We start from the raw sequence: 27,772 nt of genomic DNA on the forward strand, positions 1-27,772 counted from the left end.
ATATAATAAATGTCCAGATTGGAGTTAGTGTTTTATTTTAAAGATCTTGTCTTCAAATTTTTTTTTTAAGGAACAGTTCTGAGATGTATAAGTTAGTAGAGTGTGGATTGGCCTTAAGTTCAAATGCAGCCTTTTAAGAGTCTATGATGAATATATTAGAAAGTGCTATAACAAGTTGATTCATGTTGGAAATGAAGTATAAGAATACTGTGAGATCTCAACATTAGTTTTTCCAGCTGGGCTCCTCCTACTCAAGGGCTAAATCAATATTTCATTCGGTGAAAACTTCCTGGTGAATATTCTGTCATTTAAGAAGCTCTATTAATCATTAATGAATGAAACACATTCCCAAAGGAGATTCCAAACTGAGTCTGTGGATTAAGTTTTAAAAAGAGATTTTTTAGTACATCAGTTTTGTCTGTGTTATCACTGGCTAGACATGAAAGTAAGACGCCAATTGGGAAAATCTATAACTAATCCCTTTGTTGGTATCAAGGGGTTATGTAAAGTTCATTGGAACACACTGCTTCAAGTTTGAGTTGATCCTTTATTAACAAATCCATATTTTATAGATTACTAGATTTTTAAACCCTTTAGATAAATGAATCTCTTCTTAAAATTATGAAAGCTATATTAAGCCAACTGACCTAAGTGAAATTTGATAGGTAACATTTCCAAGTTTCTAGTTCAGAAAAGTTCATTTAAACACAGAAATTATAATAGCTAAATAATTGTACATATTTATAATATAAATACTACATATTTTCTTTCAGTATTGATTATTTATAATTAAATATTTTCTTTAAAACTGTAAATTATATATATTTTGCAAGTGTAGTAAAATGTGAATATTTATCTTTATATATTTATAATAGTTTTATATGAATATATTTTACCCACAAGCCTATTTTATTCAACAGAAAAGTGCTTATACTCCAAACCAACAAAATAATGAAAAATAATAAACTCTAAGATTATTCAGGACATAGGTTTGTTTCTAGTTGTTGCAACTGGCAATGTGGTAGCTGTTCATATGGAAACTGACAGCAGATCAGCAAGAGAATTCACATTCTATTTGTCCAACACCTAATAGAAAAGCCACTGCCCCTAAAGAGCCTGCTCTGAATAATGAACTACCTATTTTTATTTGTCATCATAGACTTGGTCTATATAGTTATGTGGGAAAATAAAGATATCTATCTAAAAACAACCCATTAGATATTTTCATTATAAATAATATCACTTGCCAAGCAGAGTCTTGTGGACATAATTACACTCTTCTTTTTGTATGGGAAATTGCACTCTAAGATCTAGCTCCTAGAAATGAGGGCCCAAAACTTGGGATGAATATTTTAAATCCCAAAGTAAAAGAAGCACAGCCCCAGAACCTGAGCTAGTGCATCTGGGTAGGACTTTGGCAGCTTCTATTCCAGACGAGGGAATCCACTCAGCTAGCGAGAGGTCTAGAAACATATTTAGGTGGCGTTTTCACATATACACACAAATATTTTAAATAGCTGCAATTTCTGATCCCCTATGATTTGATATTAACTAATAGCTGATATTTCCTATAATAATTTGTCTGAAGATGATTTTCTCAAGAAACTTGGAGAATCTGATAAACACTATGGTTCCCTAGAAGTCTGAGGACTCCCACTTTAGAACTCCTGATGTTGATAATTACTGGAAATCAACAATGACATCAATTGTCAATTTATAGGGAATAACATTTTCAATCACTAAAGTAGAATTAAATAAATTCAATAGGACAATTAAAGGGCTGAAACATGCAATTTTTTCAAGCTTTTACACATTGTAATGTTATTAAATTCTGTAATGTATTCCTTCAATAAATAATTTTGGGTGTCTACTACATACAAGGCATAGTTCTAAACTAGAATGATCTGTACAATAATCTAGGGCCACTTCTACTACTTACCTTTAGCCCTTTTTAATGCCTGGGCTCTCATTTATTTTGGCCACTTTTCCCTAATCTCTTATCATTTTGCCTCTGAAAACAATTTTCCCCAAACACTATTTTCCTTTTCACACAACTATTCAAAATTTCTGTATAGCTCCTTAAAAATAATGGCTAACATTTGTCCAGTGTGCTACATGCTAGGCACCACTAGAATATGCTTTCTTGTGGTAACATATTTAGTCCTCACAGAGACTGTTAGTGTACTCGGATACTCACGTTCTTCTCCACGTTTCCCAGCCTCTTTTGCAGTTTGGCCATATGTGTAGTTACAGCCAACAGAATATGAGAGAAGTGATCACTGCCACTATTGAGGGCAGAGTGGTTAAATGTCAGTTGTGATTTCCCTGTGGTCTTTTCCCCTCTCCCACCACAATCTAATACCTAAAAAATCAGGTTACATTGAAGTTACATGACACAGAGCCATGAAAAAGAAGAGCCTGAGTTTCTGGGGCTGCTTAGATTAGACAGGTTGAACTCACATCAGATGTAATGTAAACAAAAAATAAACTTCTATTGTATTAAACCACATAGATTTCTGAGTTCATTGTTGCACAGCATAATCTATATTACCCTAATGAATACATCCTACGAGAGAAGTAAACTTTTATTATACCCGTTTTGTAGATGAAGAAACAGAAACATAGCAAGATAAAGTAATTTGCACAAGGCAAACAGCTGTGAAGTGGTAGAACTAGATACGTACCCATCGGTTTACTCACAAGGCCTATACAAATATCCACTATGCTATAGTTCCTCTCCATGACCACAAGATAAAGAAACTTTTTATTTATTTATTTACTTATTTAATTTATTTTTTGGTGAGGAAGATTGTCCCTGAGCTAACATCTGTGCCAATCTTCCTCCATTTGTATGTGGGTCGCCGCCATAGCATGGCTTGATGAGTGGTATGTAGGTCCGCACCCAGGATCTGAACCGACAAACCCCGGGCTGCCGACACGGAGCACGAGAACTTAACCACTATGCTACCAGGCCAGCCCCTAAAGGAGACTTTTTATCCTAACACACAAGGCCCTTTACAATCTGGCAGTAATACATCGTATGAACAATAGAGCATAGTGTTTAGATCTCAGGCTTCAGAACTCAAATCTCATCCCTGACACTTACTGACATAACTGGGCAAATCACAAAGAATCTAAGCTTCAGTAAATACCCCTGTAAAATGAGAATGATAATTACAGCACCCAACTCAGAGTTGCTGTGAAGTGAAGTAACATGTACAGGGACTTAGCCACTCTCTGACACACTGTAAGTGTAAGTACTTGATTTCTTATTTCTTTCCAATATATTTCCCAGTACACCCACTTTAACCCTGAATAGACTGGCCTTCCAACAGAGCCTAACTTCATTTTTCACATTCCCTCCTTTTTTTGGATATTTCCTCTACCAGAAATGCTTTTTTGTTTTTTAAATTTGTTTTTAAATCTTTTCTAAAATTTTGAGATTTAACTCAAAGTTTACCTCTTCAGCAAAGGCAGTTTTTCCTGGTCACACTAAATTAAGGTGTTATTTCTGAATTTCTAAAGCATATCTGTCACCTTTTTTGACTCAATTTCCTTAACTACAAAATGGGCATACTGGGCAGCAATTTCATTAGGCATATTGTGAGGATTAAATGAAAACAGTGCTGGGCACAAAGTAAATGCTATATCACTGTTTGTTATCATTATTAGTTTTCATGGTTATCATTTTTTTGCATACATTTATATCCCTAACAAGATTATAAAAATGACTTGAAATCATGGGTTACATTGGATTTCTTTGATAATGTCCAACATGTTAGGACACTGGTTGCATATAGTAGGTGTACAATAAATACTTGGTTATTGAATAAGAACCCACATATAGTCTGGTTAGCCTAGTAATGGAAAATAGATTTTTGTGTGTTTAGCATGTTCCAGAAATTCTTCTCAACAAAATATGTGTATTATCCTTTCAATTTTCATAATTATCCCATAAGATAGGTACTATTATTATCCTCATTTTGCCAATGAGGACTCAGAGACATACGAAAGTTAAGTTATTTGCCCAATATCACACAATATAGGGCAGGAGTAGATGTCCTTGTTTAAAAACACAGTGATTTCCAAACTTTAGTGTGCACTGAATCACCCAAAGGGCTTGTTAAAACACAGATTACTGAGCATCATCCCCTAGTTTCTGATTCAGTGAGTCTGAACAGTGGCCAAGATTTGGCATTTCTAACAGTTTTCTAGGAGATGGTGGAGCTGCTGGTCTGAGGATACAACTTTGAGAACCACTGCACTGGGTTACACTCTTTCCATCTGTGCAACTTAAATTGCACTTGGAAACAGATGTTCCTAAACTTGAACTTGACAAGTCCTGTTCTAAAACATGTGGAAACATACAAAGTTTCCTTAAAAAACTGTTTAATATTAGAAATATATGTGGAAACTGAGCTTTGAAATAAAAGAAAGAAAAATAGATTTTTTGGCAAAGATGATAACTCTTCTGTGATACACAAGTTGTCAACTAGTAGCAAATTACACAGGTGTTTGACCTGGTATAAAAATGCTGCTATTTTCTTAACCAAAGACCAATTAATGAATTCAGGAAACCAATACATCTGGAAAGAGAGTGTCAGAGGTTTGCAGTGGCCTCAGAAAAGGGAGGAAATACAGACTACTTCCTAGACTCTCGTATCTTGTTCTACAGGTAGATTAAGTCAGATACAGGAATTTCAAACATAACCAGATCACTGATTCTTCTGTAACATATGTTATTTTCTTCTGAAGTCATCAGAGCCAGGATCTTCCTGGCTATGGCCACACGTCAGAGGGAAACCAAATCAGGGCAAAGAGTCAACTGCTTCTCTCCTAGGATCGGATGTCACAACAACCTTTTTTTCAATTATCCATTCTTCCTTGTCTATATTTTGTTCATAAATGTTGTATTTTCACTACCTGATCAAATTGAGAAAACTTGCTGACATGATCCAAACTCTGAGGATCCTGAAATAGATTTTCCTACCTGAATTTTAATAAATGTTTGCCTGTCCCTATACTTAGCATGTTGCCAAACTCACCTTGCTAAATTAGATTACAAATCCTAGTTTTCTTGGCTTTACATACCCATGACCTGAAATTTCAAATGTACAATAAATCATGTCAAACCATCTAACAAATGCATGGTTCTGGACAAAAAATGAGACAAGAGTTTAGGACAGAATCATCACTAGTACCAGAAAATTCCAAAGGGGACATATGCAAAGTCTTTCAGTATTCTGGGATGTAATTCACCTGGACCTGAGTAAATGAGTAAAGATCTGAGGATGTGTGAGAGAAAATCACTTAAGGCCCAGGGAAAGAACCAGTGGAAATGAAAGGTAGAAAAATTACAGGAACCTACACAGGGCTAGGAATAATTCTCATCAGCCAAAGTTGAAAGGATACATATAAGAGGCATCAGGGAGAATGCCTCAGAAAGTCAGCACCAGAGTAGTGGGGCTAAATTAGCACTAGCCTAAAGATTTCTTTGGGACTTCTCTAACAGAACGTAAAAGCAACCTTTGAAAGAATCTCACTAATTCCAAGTAACTTAGCTGCTGCACATCAGAAACAAAATAGATGTTATTTAAAGGAAAAAACAAAATTAAGAATAAAGCAATACAAAATTTAAAATGTCCAGAATACAACCAAAATTGACCAGGCATGCAAGAAGCAGGGAAATATGACCCAGAATCAGAAAGAAATCAATAAAAATAGACTTCATAATGATAGAGATGATGGAATTTGCAGACAAGGATGTTAAAATAACTATTATAAATATTCTCCATATGTTTAAGATGATTCAGGAAAATATGAGCATGAATAGGAGAGAGATTGCAAATGTTAAAGGAAAAGACATAAATAAAACTTCTAGAGATTAAAAACACAATGTCTAAAACCTGAACTGAAAAATAATCTGGATGGGATTAACAGCAGAGTAGATACCTAAGAAGAAAATATCAGAGCACTTGAAGGCATAGCAATAACTATTAAGAGTGAAATACAGGCAGAAAAAAAGTGTAATAAATATAAGAACAGAACAACAGTGACTTCTGCGATATATCAAGTCATTTAATATTGGTGAAATTGGAGTCCTAGTAGGCCAAGATAGGAAGGAAGCAGAAAAAATACTTGAAAAATAATGCCCCCCAAATTTCCAAGTTTTATGGAAACTATAAATCTATCAGATCCAAGAGGTTCAATAAATCCTAAACAGAGTAAATCTATACAAAACCACACCAAAGCACATCATAATCAAATTGCTGAAAACCATTGATAAACAGAAAATCTTAAAAGTATCCAGAGACAGAGGAGTGAAGACAAGAATGTCAGCAGACTTCTCATCAGAAACAGTGAGAGCCAAAAGACAGTGGAAAGACATTTTAAAGTGCTGAGAGAGGAGACCGACTGCAAAGGGGTATGAAGTAATTTTTTGAAGTGATAAAAACGTTCATTTTCTTGACTGTGGGGGTTTTTACACAATATTTAAACCCATAAACAAAATTGATGAAGTTTATTATGTGTAAATTATCTCAAAAAAGCTGATTATAAAAAAAGACACTGGTCAATTTGGGGGAAACAGTGTTAGCATAATATGAGCATTTCAGATTACAGAAACTTTCTTAAAGAAGAAAATTCATTTTAAAAAATTATAAAATATGTTTCTTCATTTACATCTAGGTCCTGCAATATTCTAAAAAGAGACATGAATTTACACATGTTTATAACACATACTTTAACAGACATCAACTTTTCCTTTTAAGAAAATAAAATGGGCTGGCCCTGTTGTGTAGCGATTAAGTCCATGCTCCATGCTTCAGCAGACTGGGCTTGTGGGTTTGGATCCCGTTATGGACCTACACCACTCATCAGTCATGCTGTGGTGGCGATCCACATACAAAACAGAGGAAGACTGGCACAGATGTTAGCTCAGGGCTAATCTTCCTCAGCAAAAAACAAAACAAAACAAAATGGAATCAAATTGCTTACAGAAAGAAAATAATTTTAAGTAGAAAGCTATGTGATTTAGATGACTTGTAAAAAGTAATTCCCAACAAATGTCTTTTCTATAAATACAAAACCCAAGTTAACAACATACTAAAAGTGTTACAAATCAATGGTATGGATCAGAACTATCATTAGTTTGTATGTGTGCGAAAAATTATTTTGGGCTGAAGATATTTCTAAACGATTTTTACAAAACCATTTTGTTTTGAATAACTTTTAAATTATTTTTTATTACTTTTTTCCAAGCAATTAGTATACACAGAACAAGTTTCATCAAATTACGTTTTTTTGCAACTATAATAAAGTATGTACATAGGTTGCAACAATGATTCTTTACCTCCAGTTTATTTCTTGAAGAAGTGGGTTTCCAGTGAGAGATAATTCACGGAGAGAATAGCATGCATCAAAGCACCTTATGGCACTTGTAAGATCTACAGAAAATAAACGATAAAAATCATTATGAAAGGTATCACAGATAAAGAAAAATAATCATAAATCAATGACCATTTTATTTATTGGTTAGCTATTAAAGAAAAGCAACAAAAAGTATTTATTCTGCAGAATACGATATGCATTTAAATGGTTCTGTATTAAGATCACTGACTGCTGTCAGAATATATATTTCCACCATTGAGCAGCTGTGTGAACTTATACAAATCATACAACTGCTTTATGATTCAGGTTCGTACCTATCTTATAGGGTGAGGATTAAATGAGATAATGTGTGTAAAGGGCTTAGACCAGCTCGTGCTAGAATGTAGGCACAAAATCTGAAAAAGTGAAATCCAAAGCAATAGAAAAGTGGTAAAATTGAACATAAACCTAAACAGAATTACATGGACCTGTTATAGTTTTAAAAGTAAAAACAGTAGGTCAATCTAGGGTACATTACAGAGGAATTTATACTGGAATTGCTCTCCCACAGAAAACAATCATAAAACTGGACAACATATAGGAAGCACCTGTTTTCAAACCTGACTCTGAGAGAAGAGAAACACACATGGTAAGCCTACAATCACAACGGGTTTCTACTTGAAAGCATTTTACCACTTCAGGGCAGGAACGAGGAGACCCAAGTGTTTTTGCTGAGTGAGGAGGCAACGATTAGAACTGAAGCTGGAATTTATGGCGAAAAATATTGAGAAGAAGCTGTGTGTGTATATGTTGGGAGGGAGGGAGCTGGGGGAAGACCATGTGGGGATTCACTGCAGGTCCTTGGACGAGTGCGAGGTGTTACACAGGCAGGACAAAACTCTGAAAAACCTAGCACAGATCACTGCTGTAGGGCTAAGAGCTGAATAATAACACTAAAGTTTATGCAGCAGTGAAAGACATTGGAGAATGTTATTATATTATTCTGGCTGGGCCAGAATAAGATATAATTGAGTATCTCAGAGATTGAGCTAAAATCCAGAAAGTCTTTGCATTAGGAGTGAAAACAATGTCCTGGGGGATGGGCAGGCACGAAGACTTGAAAACTAAAATGACTTGTCCTAGGGGAGGATGAAATTAAAGCTGACAGATATAAAATTATTCATCAATTATCAATCCAACTGCTCGCCAGAAGTAAACTCAACACCCTTTAAAAGGAAGACAACAATGTCCAGACTCAGTAAACTATATTATGTACAATGTTCAACATATAGTTACAAATTACTAGACATATAAAAAATAGAAAAACATGATATTATTATTAAGAGAAAAGCAGTTAATAGAGACAAGTCCCAAAGTAAGCCAAATGTAAATCAATTTTTTGACAAAGATAATGAAGTATTTCAATGATGAAAAAAGCTTGTTCAACAAATGTTGCTGGAACAACTGGATATCCCTATTAAAAACTGAACTCAACCCCTATTTCATACCATTCATAAAAATTAATTTGAGATGTATCATAGACCTAAACGTAAAAACTAAAAGTACAAAATTTCTATAAGAAAGTAAGAGAACATACAAAATCATGTTCTCAAGCTGGAGGTAGAAACATTTTACAAACGATACAGAGAACAATAACTATTAAAAAATGATAAATTAAGTTTCACCAAAATTGAAAACTTCTGCTTATCTAAAGATACCATTAATACAATTAATAGGTAAAAGAGGGACTGGGAGAAAATATTTACAAAACATATATCTGCTGAAGAATTTCATCCAGAATATATAAAGAACTAACACAAATAAATAAGAAAAAGGCAAATAACCAAATTTTAAAAATGGTAAGACACTGAATAGACACAAAAGAATATGCAGAAATCGTCAATACATGCACATAAAGAGGCTTAATATCATTATTCATCAGGGAAATGCAAACTAAATCCATCATGAGATGACACAATGAAACACTAAACACCCTCTATAATGGAACAATTGGAACTCTTGTACACTGCTAGACGGGATGAAAATGTTACAACTATTTTGGAAAACAGGTTTTTCAGTTTTTCATAAAGTTAAACATAGACCTACTCTATTATCCAGCAATTATACTCTTAAGTATTTACCCAAGAGGATTGAAAACATCTGTCCATAGAAGGATTTGTACAAGAATTTCCATAGGAACTTTATAACCATAGTAGCTCCAAACTGTAAACAATTAAAATATGGATCAACAGGAGAATGGACAAATTGTGATATATTCATACAATAGACTACACTTCAGAAAAAAACAAACTACTGATATAAACAACTGAACAACTGATATGGTAGAATGTCACATGAATGCTGAGTAAAGAAAGCTGGAGGCAAAAAAGAACGTATTGTTTGATCTCATTAATACAAAGACGTAGAACAGTTAAATTTAACCTGTGGTGACAAATTTAGAACTGTGGTTGTCTCTAGGAAGGGAGTGACTGGGAATGTGGATGAGGAAATTTTGGTGGGGATTAGTCAACCAAATCAATTCATCATTCTTTAACTTAATAAAATTTTAATGGGTGTCTACTCTATACCTGTTAGGAGTCAAAAAGTTAGACAAATTTCTTTATTCATCTTCATCAGGCTATTTATTTCATAGGTAAAATACACTTGAATTTTAAATAAAAATATAATTGTGACAGGTCTACTGGAAAGATATGGAAGTAATCTGATTTTAAAAGTGGACAGAAAATTTTGATTGAATTATTTCATCATGCCTTTGAAGGAGTTCAAAATATGCCACCACAATATGCCATTCTGGCATATTGACAACTTGAGTTAAAGGCACTTTAAAAACAGCAGATGCAAGAAGGACACTCTGACCTTCCTTCTTCTTAAAAGCAGATGAAATTCCCATGTGAAAGATGTCCTCCCTATACCAGAAGACACTCTTACCACAAGGACGGGAAGTTGAGGCCAAGAGAAATGTATACAAACAAACTTGTTAAACTAACCTTTATTTCCTAGTCACTCTTCCATCCAGTTAATTACCTTAGCCCAAGCTCCTTTGCCTTGTCACCTTTTCACAATTTACTACTCTTTGTCCAACTCACTACATAAGTGTTCAACTCTACCTGTTTCTTGGGGGCTTTACTTCTCTTGTGAGAATTCTCATGTACATGTTAAAAAGAAAGCAATTAAAACTTGTATTATTTTCTTCAGTTTATCTGTCTTATGTCAGCTTAATTCTTAGGCCCAGCCTAAGAGAGTAGAGGAGAAATTTTTCCTCCCCTACACCTTATTGTATAGATATTTTATCTGTAAGTGCCATTAACACATCTACCCAAAGCAACTTCATACTATATTTGAAACAGAAACTCAAAAGTCTATTATTTAAAAAAATTATATATTATTCTAAACTTACCAGAAAGACAATTGTTGTTGACATCTAGTTTTTCCAAAGAAACAAAATGAAAAAGTGGTATGATTTTTGTTAAGCTGAAAACAAAAGTAGAATTCATAAAAATTTTAAATTGGAATGTCCTTAATATTACTGATATGACTATATAATAATACATTTATATAACACAATTATAGAATGATAAGCAATTGTAGATAATTATATACACAATTGTATTTGTACAATAAAATACAATTATAATAACATTTATTGACAATACTTGTTAAATATGCAGTAATTATAAGATTCTAAGTATTTATTCTATAATGGAAGATTTATATGCATCTCTAAGAGAAATTATAATGGAACTGCCAATTTCAATCACAAATACCATGGATTTAATATGTATTTTAATATGTATTAATATTTAATATGTACTTGGTATTTAAATAAAAGTAAGTAGGTTTTCTGCTGTTATTGTTTTCTTTTGTCTTTGTATAAGGCAATATACAGAGAACTTATATTATGTATGTATTTTTTCTGGCTCAAACATATAACAAACCATTAAGCGATAAAAGCATAAAAAATACTTATTTTCACTTTTTGACAGGATAACTGATTAGAGACACTAGTTTTGTTTTTTTAAAAAAAATGTTTTATTCACTAGATTGAAAGTATTATAAGTACTGTAATTATCCAAAGTTACACTGGAGTTATTTCTAAATTAGAAATCTGCATCTAAGGAACACAATAATAGGAATGTTTTATATCGATAGAATGGACTTAAATTTGGCAGAAATATACTAACATTTAAAACTAATACTCATTATTAATGCATGTGTATTCAAATTCTAATAATAATGAACTTTCTTCCTACTTTTTAAAAGTTTCTATCATTTTCTAGGATATAATTGTCATTAAGAACCCATATTCAAAGAAGGAACGTAAACGATATCCAAAATACTCACATCATTGGAAACAAAAGCTTTGAAGGGAAAATGAACTTTAGTTTGATTTGCATTTCCAACTACGACAAGTCTACATTTACTTTGTAACATAATATCACATTATTCTAGCTACTTGGAAATGAAAATTAAGCCAGCTCATCTAAATCTTTAAACAAGACAAAAATTACTTTGTATAAAATATATTCTCATTACAAATACAAAAGTCTTCTCAACTAATCCCCCCTATAAATGTTGGAAATCCATAAATGTTCAAAATATGCTTCGACTAAAGAAGTATTTCTGGTACAAAAAAAAAAAAAGAGACATGCATTAATTTCCACTTCTTTTACTTTCTTGTTTTTTATACTGTCCCTCCAGTTGTCCTGGCAGAGATTTTTACATCTTTATCTCCACCAACTCCCTGCCGTGGAAAAAAAACTACTATTATTCTAAGGTCAGAAGCTTACAGAATAATACCATGACTGGAAGCCTCACGGGTCTGACACAAAACCAACCCTTGTATTGACCTTGACTCCTCTCTTGTACTATCCTGTTCTGCATTAGCAGAGAGACAGAAGATACTACTGATGAAAAAATAGACTAAATAATGAGCCTGGAAGATCTCTCTGAATGTAGCCAATCCTAAGTACAATATTAGTATTTATACTAAACCTATACAACACTACTTCTTAAAAACAATTCTAGGGGAAAAAAAATCCAAGGTAATAAAAGTATTAAAATATTGGCCATTAAATTTATACATACACTTCATTATTTGTATACACACTCTTTAATAGCAAAATTTACTGAAATGTCACATGAACACTGAAAAAGAAAGAAAGAAAGACGAAACTTAAAACTTTATCAATACATAATTAGTGGATTTAAGTCCTAATTTTACGACATTTCCTACTCGGGCATGTTCTAGATCATTATCACATGTAAGAAATTTAAGTTCTTCAAGTGAAAATATAATTCCAATAAATGTGTTTATTAACAGGAACATTCTTATTTGTTTTGTACCTTTAATATACTTCTAATACTAAATCTTTGCCCTTCTACTACAAGAATTTTGAAAGATTAATAGATGAGTTTTTCTTTTTTGTCAGAATATCTCATGTTTTTAACCAATAAGTTACATGGCAACATATAGGTAGCATATAAGTTATATGAAGACATCAAGTAAAAATAACCAGCAAAGTTTTAAAATTAAAAATAAACATTGCTTTTGCAAAAAAATAAATCCAAGTAAAAAAATGATTGGTTTGGCCAAATATTTTTATAATATTGAAATTTTACCTTTTCAGGTAACCACGCTTTTAGAATCATGTTCTTTTTTCGAAATTCTAATCAAGAAAACTGGCTATTCATTCACCTTTATGACTATTCATTAGGATAGTAGAAACCTAATAGTAGAATCTTTTTTTTTTAAACCTCTGACTTTTCCCTTACTGACATTCTGTGTATATTTTTTCCAGGAAAATTCAAACCAGAAAGACAAAGGACATTAGTGAAAACCTAATACCATTTGACCTTGTCACATTAGCCCTGGGCATAAAAAAGATATAAATTTCAAAGACGACAAAAAGCAAGAGATTTGTACAATGAGCAGCCAATGGGTAATAGTTTCCACTTTCTGCTCCTACTTAGAGTCTCACTGGAAGTTAGAAAGGCTTATGAAGCCAGAGAGTCTTCCAATTAGAACTCCACTGAGAAAAACTTAAAACAGTCACATGTCCTAATGAAAATTTAAAACATAAGTCAGGATGAAACAAGTATTTCAAACAATATGTACTAAGTATCATTCTTTATATGTATTTCATTTGTTGGGGAAAAAGGCATATGGACACCTAATTTCTTCCTTGTGATGAAAATATTTATCAAAAATTAAAAGAAAAATATATACAATTTGAAAGACAGACCAACCACAATCCAAATATCACATTTATAAAATTCTTCTCAGGTTTGCAAAAGGTACTGACATACATTTTCCTTTTGGATCATCATTAAAAATCTCATAAATGAGGTAACGTGGATATCACTATTCCCTTACACATGAAAAAGCTGAGGCGCAGGTAGTGAGAAGAGAGTTCTTCACCATCAACTGACAGATAAGCTATAGATTCAGAATTCAAACCCCGATCTGCTCACCCTGAGTTTTACCAAACCTGATGAGGTTCTGAACAAGTCAATGCACGCGTAAAAGCTTAATGTAAGATGAGTAATTTCCACAGTTAATGGTTTTGGTTTATTGTGAAAAATCCCAAGGTTGAAAATTAGTTTTCACTATGATTTTAGGAAATGATTTTACTAAGCTTTATGTCCGTTTCTATCAATCACATTTCCCTGGTTGCCCTCAGGCCTTCTCTCTTCATTCTCTCAAAAATGATAGAAAGTTACATGTGAAAAGAGCTTTGAGAGACCCACAAAAATATACTAAAATATAAGTGATAGTATTATTTAAAAATTCAAAATAGTGTATATTACATAATAATTTTACCTCTTTTTAAAATATAGTTAAGTTCAAAAGATTAAGTTGTTTTATTCTTAAGAATTTTTTGAGGGTGATGACATATAATACTCAGTTTTAATCCTCCCAAATAGCAAACACCATCTCAATATCCAAACGTTATCAGGCTAAGCAAACAAAATTATAAATAAGGATAATTTGGTTTAAGTACCCCAATTATTGTTATCAACTCTAAAAAATTTTAATAGTCTAGTTTAAAATAATTCTTAGTCATATCAGATTGATAGGGCAAAAGTCTATTAACTATTATTAATTTTAACTTGTAGGATATTTCTTTGATGATTTAAACTGTCCAAAGAAATTAAAGGTATTATTTCTCAAAAAATATTCTTGATTTAAATATTTTCTAATCTCTTTAAATATTATTAGGTTCATCAATGTGGCTTGAGATCCATTTCTATAAAATATGCTAGATATGTCAATTATTGAGTGATTTACTGCATATATCCAAAGTATACCTGAGTATTTCTATTGAAATTATATTTCTAACCTTAAAAATATTGTGAAAAGATCCAATGGGTTTGTGATGGCCCAGATTACTTAAACAGTGTTATCTGATAGAGCTGACTCTGGAATAACCGTCCTTTTAAAAGCAAATCAACTTCCATATTTTAGATCTGATTAAAGCAATTGGAAGGAATTTTTGAATACAGATTCAGTTTTTGATTTGTCAAATAATGGAATAGTTTAATACATGGAAATTAAATCTTTTGGGACATACGTGCTCAAAGGATGAGCACTATTGTGGCAGAGACTGAGAAAATTTTGTTTTGAGGGAAAAAAGAGAGATATATATATTAACATTGGGTTGTCCCTGTTCTCTTGTTTTGTAGGAATTGAATAACTCAAAGAAGCAAGTTCTTGTTAAAGGTGGTTTCTTTCCTCTACTCCATGTGCCTTTGATGAACAAATTAATCATATTAGCGTGAATAGCTCTCAACGAAATATCAAGCGGAGGGAGACACACACATGTTGTGCTCCTGTTTTGCTTTTAGACAGTTATTCTCTGCAAAGATCCAGATGTTTGGTGGTTTCAAATGGATCTTCTGTGGCAGGTACACATCTCAATGTAATGTTAAGGTATTTTTTTTTAAGTGTTACTTTATATCCTTGGGGAAATCGAATTTAAATCAATCTTAACAGTTACAAAAAGACATGCAAGTTGAGAGCAGATTCAAAATCCTTCTTCCAGGACTTAATCAGTACCATTTGAGAGAATGAGACATCCTTCTGAATTAAATTAACTACCTCCTGCATTTCTAAGGACTATATTCTTTACAAATATAAGCAAACCTGCCCTGAGAGATTCCTATAAGCATACCTTTGAGAAGAAACAAAATGAGTAGGATAAGTGACAATAAAAATTCTAAAATTTGAGGGTGTGTCAATACACAACTTTAATCTTTTTAATTCTATAAAGTTATATTTATAATTTATGTACTAATTTATTGTGATGCACTTCACTGAATTACTGGAAAAACCTAACAGCTTTTCTATTTGTTACGAAGATCACACACTTACATTAAGTAATCATTCACCGCATTTAAGCTTAAGCAAAGTATATTTTTACCTGTTTTGAGAGATAGTTAGGTTTTGTAGTAAAGGCAGCCAATATGAAGAAAATGCTTCCACAGTTGAAATGCTGTTATCATCCAAGTGCAATTCTCTTAGTAGAACATGATTCTCCAAGGATGGAAGCTATATTTAAATTTAGGTCATTAGTTTATATTAAGCAAAATATTTTTGTCATTTAACAAAATTTAAAAATATAAAACCTACCAAAGCTAACAACATATATTCTGGCAAACTGCATATCATAAATCACAGTATAATGTTATGAGAATTTTAGTATGAATAAAATTTTTAATAATTAACTTCATAATTAGAATTTGTTTTATAAAAAGTACTTCATGACAAATTTTAATGAGAATTTCATGATAGATAAATTTGGTCCCACATACACTGAAATATAACTGAAAAGTTATGATTTATTATGTTCTAGTATTATGAAAAACTGTTAAATTAGATTTCTTTATAAACTATTCTATGTTGAACATTTTTTAAACAGAGAAAAGTATGTAATAGTTTAAACTGGAAATCAAACAAAGCTGATAAGCAAAAAAGAACAAAGAAAAATTAATCAAAATTGCTTTTAAAATGTGCAATTGATATATGAAAGAAAAATGCTGCATTAATCACAAAAATCAATTAATTCAAAGCAATTACCTCACTGAGATAATTTCCCTGTAACTTCAGTATTTGGAGCAATCCACAGTTTTCAATGCCCTCGACTTCAGTAAGATGGTTATGTGAGCAATCCAGGTATATAATGGTAGGAGTATCACAAAGCCCTCTCGTACTAATTAACTGATTGTGGTCCACAATTAGTTGCTGAAGATTTTTCAAAGATTCTAAACCACCTGGAAGAAAAATGTTCCAAGATCATTTGTATCATACATTCTTCCAGACTCTACAGGAGAGTTTCAATTTTTTCTTAATAATTGCACCGTTATAGTTCCCATTATTTCTAATTGCAAGTGAAGACTTAGCCCAATTTCTTGGTAAAAAATGTGTAAGTGTAAAATGTATTATTATTTAAACTTGTACCTGAGAGACATATTTTTGAATGACATAATTATATATCACTTTAAAATTGAACAAAATACTAAAAGGCATACATTGGGCACTGAATGTTTTATATTCAAATGACAATGGAACAAGGGAGAGATAGAAGGACTCATTTAAAAAAAAAAAAACAGTTTTCAACTCAGTTTCAGGGTCTTTGAATTTTGAATCCTTGCTTAGGGTTGAATGCATAACATTAGAACACCATTTTCCTACCACTGAGATATCTACCTTAGATTCCCAAATGAAGTAGGTGCAACTATATTAAAACCAATGAAATATTAGCATATTCTTCTGGTATTCAAGATTGTCACAAGTGGCCTCCTTTTGGCCCAGATAAACAAAGTCAATATGATACTATCCAAGAAATATTGGAAGGGGCTTAGACTATAGTTCAGTGGTCATAAGGAAAAAGTTGAGAAGGTCGTTTATAAATAAGCCATCAGAGTTAACATTGGAAAGAGATGCTAAGGAAGTCTGTAAAAGTTTTATGGAAGATATTAAAAATCTAGAAAATGCTGTTTAGATTGACTATTGGACTATATATGTTCCTTGTAGCTACTACTCTGTTATATGAAATAAGTAATGCTGGAAAATGGAAATATTGTTTAAAGTCTAGAGTAAGTACTACTAAGCAGCATGTCTTCTGCGAGGATTTTACATATGGGAGTTATTGAGCCTAAAGCTTGGAGAATTGAGCTTCATCCTGATTTTCTTGTCAAACTTCCACAAAATATTTTCTTCACTTAAATGTTGGAATAGACATGAGTTTTTCTATCAAAAAGTTATTTCATAATAAATTGAAAGATAATCTTGAAGGAAACATAATTATGAATACAAACAAATATCTGGAATTCATACAATAAATTTATCCTGGAGGAATTTAAAGCATTTAACCCAAGATTTAGTCTTTTGATTACATATTGTGATTTACATAAATGACAGACAGCCTGCTTGTATCAAAAAATGAAGAAATAAAAGGAAGAATCAAGTACTATTACCAAGATCTAACAAGAAAACTGAATTCTACATCATGTTTTAAAAATTCAGATAATGTAATAGGATTATGAGTATATTGTAAAAATACTTCACAGAGATACATTTCAAGAAAATAATATTTTAAAATTACAGTATCCCTAACAGTTTAAGTCAAACAAAGCAACTTAATCTTACAAATGATTATCATAAAAAATATTTTTATGCTAAAAAAGTAAATTTTCTTATAACAAGAAATAAAGTGTACAATATCTAAGAGAAGTAGGAAAATGCATAGAAGACTCATAAAAGAAAAGAGAGACTAAAATTTAAATTCAGGCAATAATCTTACATTTTTAAGTACTTATATAGGATCTGGTACTGGTATTTTCCTGTAATGTAAAATAGCAATTATGACTTAGAGAAAATTGTTATCAGGGAGTGAACTGTTCTTCCCTATAAGATACTTGACTAAGTTAAAACAGACCAATTATATATTATCAATTCCAAACAATCAGAAATAATATATTACATATAATAGTAACTATAGATTAGCTACAATGTAATTTAAAGTCTGCTGAAACAGAAAATACTTTGGAGTTTAGTATGCCTTATGATCACATCTAATGAACATCAATTAACCCACTGAAGCAGATAAAAGGCACTCCAGGCAGAAGGAAATTCTAATTAATATAAATTTTTAGTTGTGTAAAATAAAATGTCCTTTATCAAATATTTAAACATCTTAAGCAATCTACTTTCACAAGCTTAATATATATATATATATTTTTTTTTTTCTTGGTGAGGAAGATCAGCCCCAAGTTAACATCCGTTGCCAACCCTCCTCTTTTTGCTGAGGAAGATTGGCCCTGGGCTAACACTGGTGCTCATCCTCCCCTACATTATATGTGGGATGCCTGCCACAGCACTGTTTGATAAGCATTGCATATGTCCACGCCCGGGATCCGAACCTGTGAACCCCAGGCAATTGAAGCAGAGCGTGCAAACTTAACCACTATGTAACCCGGCCGGCCCCCCATAAGCTTAATATTTTTAAAAGCCATGCACATTGCTCTTAGGTTTTTCAGAGCTAATCAGAAATAGAATTTTCTATTAACTCATTTAGAGTAGGGAATGCATTTTTGAAACGTTTCAAAGGTCGCCTAAGAAGAGAACCAAAAATGAAACAGTTTACACACTGAGGACAGGTAAAGGATTTGGCATAAGCCGCTGAAAGGAAACAGCTGATAAGGCAGAAGAACAATTTGAAGAGGAAAAATAGAAAAGGCAAACAGAATTCTGTGATGATGGGAGTGGTTAGTAACAATAAACATAAAATAATATATATATTTCAATTATCAAAGGCATTTTTTTCTTACACTACATTATATATGGTCAACAGTGTGAACCAGGGTGGGCAAAACAGAACAAAACAGGCCACTGCTGTGACAGTGATGAAGCAACTGAAGACTTCGGCCAGAGGCATCAATGGAGCAATCAGGATGGAAGCCACAGTGCAGTGGAGGTGAAGACAATGAGTGTCGACTGTTTACATATTTGACAATGGAGAGAAGGTCCTCTAAAGTCCCTAAAATAGCCCACAAAACCCTATCTTGGCACTCCTTCTCGACTACTGTCCCCTTCTCGTAGTTCATTCTAACACGCTGACCTCCTTGCTGTTCCTCAAACACGCCAGACGTGCTTCCACCGTAGGGCTGCCTGTATACGTCAGAAACAACTATCAGTCTGTGACACGTTGGGCTAGCAAGAATTAAATAAAGCTTATTAGCTTATTTCAAATATTAAGGCACTGTGACTTTCAATCAATACACAGAGAAGGTACAATTGGTCTACTCAACAATTCAAGAGAAATTGGATTGTTAGAAATTCCAATCTGGTGGAATTACCATGATTTCAAGCCTCAGATATTGATGGTATTTAACTGAGCATTTCCACTTCCAGGAATCCATTATATAACAATACACATAACTATAAAGTAAAATATAGAGAATTTCCTTGTCATATTATTTAAAAACAAAGAAATGGAGAGAAGTTAAATGTCTAACAGTAAGGGAATATTTAAATAAATTATGGGGAATCTATAAAATGAATATGTATAATCTTCAATATGAAGTAGTCTGACATAGAAGGATGTCCATGATATATTACTATATATAAAACCTAATTTGCATACATAGGCTTTGAGCTATTGAGTAAACCAGAATCGAAATCTACACACCTAAAATTGTACTGCATAGGACAGGGAGCTTGGGAATACCTAATGCTGTCAGCCTTCAACAGGGTTTGTCACACAGCCAAAATGGGGAAACCCTGTACATCAACAGGAGGGCATACCTCTTAGATTTTAAGATGAAAGTTTTAAAGGAAATTCAGTGAAATGGTAAAAAGGAGACTTGGTAGGATCTCTAAAACACTGGCCTAACTATAACAGTGAGGGAAGATGTGCATTAAAATATATATAATTATATATATATTAATCACTAATTAATATATATATTGATTATATAATGTAAAACTTAGCCTAATGAGAAAAAAGAAAAGGAAATCATCTAAAAAATATGTGGAACTAAGGTCTGCCAACAACCAACCAGGTGAGTGAGCTTGGAAGTAGATCCTTCAGCCTCACCGAGCCTTGAGATAACGGCAGTCCTGGTTGACCTCATGAGAGACCCTGAGCCACAACCACCCAGCTAAGCCACTTCCAAATTCCCGATCCACAGAAAATATGTGGTAATAGATGTTTTTGGTTTTTAATCGCTAAATTCTGGGCTACTTTGCCTCATGATAATATATAACTAATCCAGTAAGGATTCCATCCTGAGAAAAACATGAGAAAGAAGAAAATATGTTAAAAATGATTTGGGCCATGAAAGAATATTTAAAGAAATTTACTGTAACAAGAACTCAAAGATATTAAAACAGCAGATGTAGGTAAACAAATGGACCAAAATAAGACCATGACAGAACTAATAAATAATTTAGAAAAAACTTTGTACAGAACAGAAAGCTAAAAATTGAGTTGCCCATAAAGAAGAGACAATCACACTGAGAATAAAAGGTGAAGCAGAAGATAAAAAGACATAGAGTAAATTAATTAAATATTAATAGACATGAAAGACAAACAAAGTCAACCAAAATATAAATCATCTTTCACTGAAAAATAGAACCAAGCCAAAAAAGTTTTCAAATATATAAAAAACAAATTTTTCCAGAAATAAAAGAATAACTTAAAATGTTATTCAGGTATCTAGGCAGAAATAGTTATGAGGAGGAAAAAATAAAGTTAGTTTCTAGGTTTACCACAGCAACACACAATATCAAAATGCAATGAAGTAATGTCCACAAGGTACCAGTGAAAGTGTGACCTTAAAAGAGAATGCATAGCTATATTCTCATTCAAGTACGAAGGCAACAGACAGATATTCTCAAACATGAAGGAATTCAGGGAACGTAGTATCCATTAGCCCTTCTTTGAAAAATAAGACTTAAAAAGAGCTAATGAACTCTGTAATCCAGACAAGCAAAAGATGAAAGCAGCAGTTCTCATAAAAAGGACTGGTACTGACCCATTTTTATATAGATCTAATGATGCTAAAGGGTATCTAGACAGAGTCATAAATCCTGATGTGATGTCATAAATCCTGATGTGAAAACAAAAAATTGTGAGGGGAAAAGAAGACTGGAAAAAGTAAAAATAGTCTAATTTATTCTATTTTCTTAAAGAAGAGTTAATATTGTCTAAAATAGATTAACCAGAGGCTGGCCCAGTGGTGTAGTGGTTAAGTTTACGCGCTCTGCTTCGGCGGGCTCGGGGCTTGTGGGTTTGGATCCTGGGCACAGACCTACACATCGCGCAGCATGCCATGCTGTGGTGGGGTCCACATTGGCAACAGACATTAGCTCAGGGATAATCTTCCTCATCAAAAAAAAAAAAAAGATAGATTAACCAAAAGCACATCTTTTAATTACTGAACAACAAAAAAGATATTATAACTGACAAAATTATAAGGCAGAGATAGAAGTGTAAATGAGATATTTTTATCATTTTTAGTATAAGAAAGCCAACAGATAGTCTAGAATTTTGAAGCAAAAACATTTTCATATAATTTCCTGCTCTATTGCTTAACAATACTTTCATGAATTTTTAAATATGTCCCAACTTAATAAATTGTTTGTAGAAAACTTGGTTGAAAATGAATGTTTCCAACCAGTAATTCACATGTGGATGATTTTTGTTCATCATAAGATTATTTTATAAAAAGTTAATATATTTCAATAATTGCTTACTCTATAAATCATTGCGCTTTTTAAAAATTCAAGTTGATGTTCTATTTCAGTAGTGGTAAAGTTCTGGCTGCATCATCTCAAAAGCAGTACTAAAATGTTAACTGTTATTTTAATATTAGAATATAAAATATATGCTTAAAGCACATCTCTCTATGTATACTCTGATAATCACAGGTATCATTAAATTTTTTCCATGTGTAATTAAACTTTACTTAATTAATTACCTAAACTTCTTTTAATTAAAATTTACCCTAAGTACATTTATTTATATAGGAAATGTAGGCATCATTGGCTGAATAGTTACAAACAATGTTCATTTCAAGTGGTTTCTTATTTTGAAGACGTTTTTTTTCCCCATGTAATACGCCTCCTTCATATAGGAAAACATTTTGTTTACCATTTTACATTTGTTATTCCTCAACAAGTTTTGAATTTCTATTCAAAACTATGTTAGCTATGTTTAGTGGAGTTGTATTTTCTTAATAGTGGTATGTGACAATTTTTTCTAATTTCTTGAAATAGTAGTCAGAGAATACGTTAACACATATAAATCATTTATATTCTCCACAATTCTACTACAAAAATGAAAATCTATCTTCCCAAAAATAGTTGTACCTGTAACATAAAGCTCATCAGAGACTTGTTCTACTGGTCCCAGCATTGTGTTGTGTCCTCACGGAAATAGGAAAATGATATAGACAGACTCTCTGCTCAAGTATCTCTTACTTGATAAATTCAACTAGAATTTTTTTTAAATCATGACAGGTACATTCACAATTTATTGTTAACTGAATAAAGTACATTATAAAACAATATTACAGTAGTGATTTTTTGAATGGATAGAAAACATTCTGGAAAGCTCATCAATACTGTCTATATAAGGATGGTGGGATTATGATTATTATTTTATAATTTTATATTATAATTTTTAGACACTAAGCATATATTAAGTGTGGAGATTAAAATTTACTTAGAAAAGAATTACAAAATTCCATTTCCAGAAATTTCTGGTCAGATAGCCTTATATGTATCTCTGAAAATAACTAAAAATAGTCATTACATTTTTTTAACGTTTCCAAATGAGCTATTAAGAAAGTAAAGAATGTTCAGTCCAAAATCTAAATTAATATAGTAGGCAAAGAGAAGTAAGCAGAACAGTAAAGCCAGTTTTCAGTGTGAGAAAACTTGCTAAATCTGATGAATATAAAGATCAATTTCTTTAGCCTCAGAGTTTGAGGAGATAAGCTCAAAATTCACCAATAGAAGGCAAGTATAACAGACAATCCCACATAAATCTGGAACCCCAATCATCTATACCTAACTAGAGGACAGGAAATTAAACTGTCTATCTCAAATCTCAGTATTTAGTAAGAAGAAAAGAAAATTCTCCCTTTAAAATAATAAACAGAAGCTGACTCTCCCATAGGTTTGCAGCTCAGATTCACTCTAACAGCGATCAGAAAACTTTCACCAAAAATGTAGCACAAAGGATTCCAGATTGTTTGTGTCCCCTGGCATCTGAAAATTCCTCTCTAAAGAACAAACTTTCATTTCATATCTAAGAATAATCACAAAGCTTAAGTTCCAAGGGAAATGAACAGGTGACAAAAAAAAAAAATCACATGAAATACACAATAAAATAAGTCACCATGAGTAAGAGTTAGCATAAACAACAAATTCCAGCAAAACCAGACCCACATGAAAATTATAATTAATTGAAATTAAAAACAATGACCAGAATTAACAGCAAGTCAGAATTTGATAACTGGAATATAGATATATAGAAATTATCTAGAGGCAGCAAAAAGAGACAGAATGATAAAATGTAGGAAATATGGATGCTAGAGTCAGAATATCTAACATATATCTAGTGTTTCAGAAGGAAAGAACAAAATGAGGATGAAAAAACATTTGAAGAGAACAGCTGACAAATAGCCAGATAAAATTAAAAAGTGCATGCTACATATTTAATAATTGCATCAAACTCCAAGCAGGATGAATTGAAAAGAAATCCATGTCTAACTACATCAGAGTAAAAGTGCATAACAGCAATTACAAAGAAAAAATACTTGAAAAAGACATAGAGGGCCGGCCCCGTGGCTTAGCGGTTAAGTGCGCATGCTCCGTTGCTGGCAGCCCAGGTTCGGATCCCGGGCGCGCACTGACACACCACTTCTCCGGCCATGCTGAGGCCGCGTCCCACATACAGCAACTAGAAGGATGTGCAGCTATGACATACAACTATCTACTGGGGCTTTGGGGGAAAAAAATTAATTAATTAAATTTAAAAAAAAAAAAGAAAAAGACATAGAAAATACCCTCAAAGTTTCAGTAATTTAACTGACAGCTGACTTTTCAATAGCAACAGTGGAAGTAAAAAAGTAATGGAATGACATTTGCAAAGTACTGAAAAAAAATAAAATTCAACTTAGCAAAATACAGCCAGTTAAATTATGATTCAAATATGAATGTTAATAAAGATATTTACACACAAACAAAATCTGGTAGAATTTTCCACCAACTAGTTCCGTCACTCGAGGAAATTTTAAAGGATCTGATATGTATCAGGAAGAAGAAAAGTGATCTAAGATCTTAAATGAAAGAAGAATAAAGGGCATAAAAGCAATAAATATGGGAAAATATAGCCAAACTTTGATTGTATAAAATAACCATAATGTATTCCTTGAAGAGTTAAATAAAAATACATTTAAAATCCTGAACAACAAACACATAAGTCAGGAAAGTTGACATAAAGATATCAATTAACATGAGATAAATCGAATGCATTTTATCATTTCTATGGTGACCACTAAATTAATAAAGTACTCAGCTATCAAAGAATTGAGAAAAAAAGAGAAAATGAGGGGGAAAAAACATACCACCTCAAAAGAAAACAAGAGACAAGGCGGGGGGGGTGGAATAGAAATTATAGCACAGGCTTTCTGTTTACAGTAATGATGGACTATGTAATGAGAAACAATTCTTCTGTTGATAACTGGAAAAAAAGGTCAAAATAGAAACATATCTGCTCAAGGCATTAAAGAACTAAAATAGTATTACAGAATAAGAGGATTAAGTTCCAGAAGAGCGAGATGAGCACATCATTCAGGATATCTATTAATTCTGAGAAAGGACAGCTTGCAGTACCAGGGGGTCAAAATTTGGGTTCCAGGGCTCTCCTCAGAGAAGGCGGCCTAATGAATCCCTACATTACTTTTGTTTGGGACCTCCATGTACTATACATTAATCCAAACATAGAATGGCTCCCAAGGTACTGAAGCAACGCTTTAAATAATCTCAATATCAATATATGGATTTAGCTACACAGAAATTGCTAATGCTTGCAGCTTTAAATGATAAAGACTTCTGGAGGAAAAGAACATCATAGTCTCAAACTGATTCTACAGTTTTGTTTTCTCTTAGCATTCTCTGACTATAAAATAATAAAAACGAAGCAAGGTGATAACATCATGTGAACAAAACCTAAGAAAAACAACAAACAATAGAAACCATCCACAGAGAATCCAAATAATGAAGTTATCAGATACAGAAAATAACAAAACTTCATTGAGCACATTAAAGAAAATAAAATTTAAAATTGAAAACTTACATATTAGATACTATAAAAATGTGAATTGAATGCTAAACAAAAGAAGCAAATAAAAATTCTAAAAGTGAAAATCTACAAATACAAACAAGACTTTCATGGATGGATTGGACATTATATAGACTTAGCTGAAGAGAGAATTAGTGAACTGTAATTTGAGTACAAGAAAACATCCAGAGTGATGCACAGAGATGCAAAAGAAATAGGAGAGAATTGTAAGAATGGGTCTAGACATATAGACCTATAGAAAATATAGATCGATCAATTGATCTATGTATGTATGTATGTATCTATCTATCTATGTATCTATCTATCTATAAAGAAATGATGGCTCAGAATTTTTCAAAAAAAAAAAAGATGCCAAGTCATAGATTTAAGAGGTGCAATTCAAGCAGGGTGAATACTAAGGTAACCACATGTAGAAACATCAGAGTAAACTGATGAAAATAACGGACAAAAAGAAAAATCTTAAAAAGGGAAAAAGAAAATTATCTTCCAAGGATCAATAATTAGGTTGATGCATATCAATCTAAGCAAGGAAAGCTAGAAAAAAATGGAATATATTCACAATATAGAAAATGCATGCCAAATGGTAAGTCTATATCTCAAAATATACACACACAAGTGTGTGTGTGTGTGTATACATATACATAAATATGTTAAACCATACTTAACTAAACAAAATCTGAAAGAATTCATCCTCAGCAGGCTCGTACTAAAGGGAATACTAAGGCATATTCTTCAGGTAGAAGGAATATTGTAGATGAAAGGTGGAATAAAGAACAATGGAAAGATTTAAAAAAACTAGGTGAATCCAAATGATATTGACTTTATAAAATAATAATGTCTAAGGCCTTCCAAACACATACATTTAAAATACATGACAATAATAGCACATTAAGTTGGGAGGTAGTAAACAAAGTTTAAATTTTCTAAGACCTCAGCATTGCCTTGGGAAAAGAGGAAAGTATCAAATAAATTTAGATTTGGTAAACCAAGAAGGCATGAGGGGCCAGCCTGGTGGTGTAGTGGCTAAGTTCAGCGTGCTCTGCTTCAGCAACCTGGGTTTGCAGGTTTGGATCCCGGGCGCAGACCTATACTACTCATCAAGCCATGCTGTGGCAGTGTCCCACATACAAAATAGAGGAAGATAGGCACAGATATTAACTCAGGGCCACTCTTCCTCAAGCAAACAGAGGAAGACTGGCAACAGGTGTTAGCTCAGGGTCAATCTTCCTCACCAAAGAAAAAGAAAAAAAAAGGCATGATCTAATATCTGTAGTAAGGCAAAAGAGTAGCAAAATAATATATAACTGGTAATGTAATAGAAAGGAAAAATGAAATAATTTAAAACCTCAACCAAACCAAAAAAATGCAAGAGAAAAAACAAACAGAACAGGAAGAACAAACAGAATCAAACAATAAGATAATAGATTTAAACTCAAATATATCAATACTTGCACTTAATTACTGAGTACACTTCATTATTAGGGACTAAAGGCTACAAATCAAAGCCAGACTTTGTCAGGCAGCCTAGATGAAACAACAAAAACAACAAATTCTCATGTTTCATAAAAGAGACATCATAAAAATAAAACTTGTAGAAATACTGTAAGTAAAAGGATAGAAAAAGATATATTATGTGAGCACCAAACAAGTAATTCTGAAGTGTGGTCCAGAGGTCTCACCTATTATAGACGCTTTTAAAGGTTCCATGGAATCAAAACTATTTTCATAATAATTCTAAGATGTTATTTGCCTTTTTTACTCTCATTTGCTCAAGAGCATATAGTGGAGTTTTCCAGAGACTACACAAGGTGTGATACTGTAGCAAATTGAACGCAGAAGGAAATACAGAAATCCAGCTGTGTTGTGTTAAGCTAGACATTAAAGAGATTTGCAAATATGTGTAACAACGATTCTCTTCTCACTGTACCTTTTTGTTTAAAAAATACAGTTATTATTTATAAAACTGTTATGAATGAAAAGGCTTTATTATTTTAAGCTTTGAATGAATT

The 27,772-nt window shown here is 32.4% G+C and overlaps 1 protein-coding gene across 1 annotated transcript in view; it reads right to left on the bottom strand.

Moving 5' to 3' along the window:
• LRRIQ1 (leucine rich repeats and IQ motif containing 1) overlaps positions 1–27,772 on the bottom strand; it is a 208,314-nt gene that overhangs the window by 132,960 nt on the left and 47,582 nt on the right. Inside the window, exons 11-14 of the mRNA XM_014788515.2 lie at positions 16,466–16,659; positions 15,810–15,937; positions 10,787–10,860; positions 7,352–7,445 (exon numbers count right to left, since the gene is read on the bottom strand). Of these exons, the coding sequence (XP_014644001.2) occupies positions 7,352–7,445; positions 10,787–10,860; positions 15,810–15,937; positions 16,466–16,659 (490 nt within the window). The remainder of the gene's footprint in view (positions 1–7,351; positions 7,446–10,786; positions 10,861–15,809; positions 15,938–16,465; positions 16,660–27,772) is intronic.

Source organism: Ceratotherium simum, chromosome 25, assembly GCF_057802395.1.
Source record: "Ceratotherium simum simum isolate JZ-2026a chromosome 25, ASM5780239v1, whole genome shotgun sequence".
Taxonomy (NCBI): Eukaryota; Metazoa; Chordata; class Mammalia; order Perissodactyla; family Rhinocerotidae; genus Ceratotherium; species Ceratotherium simum.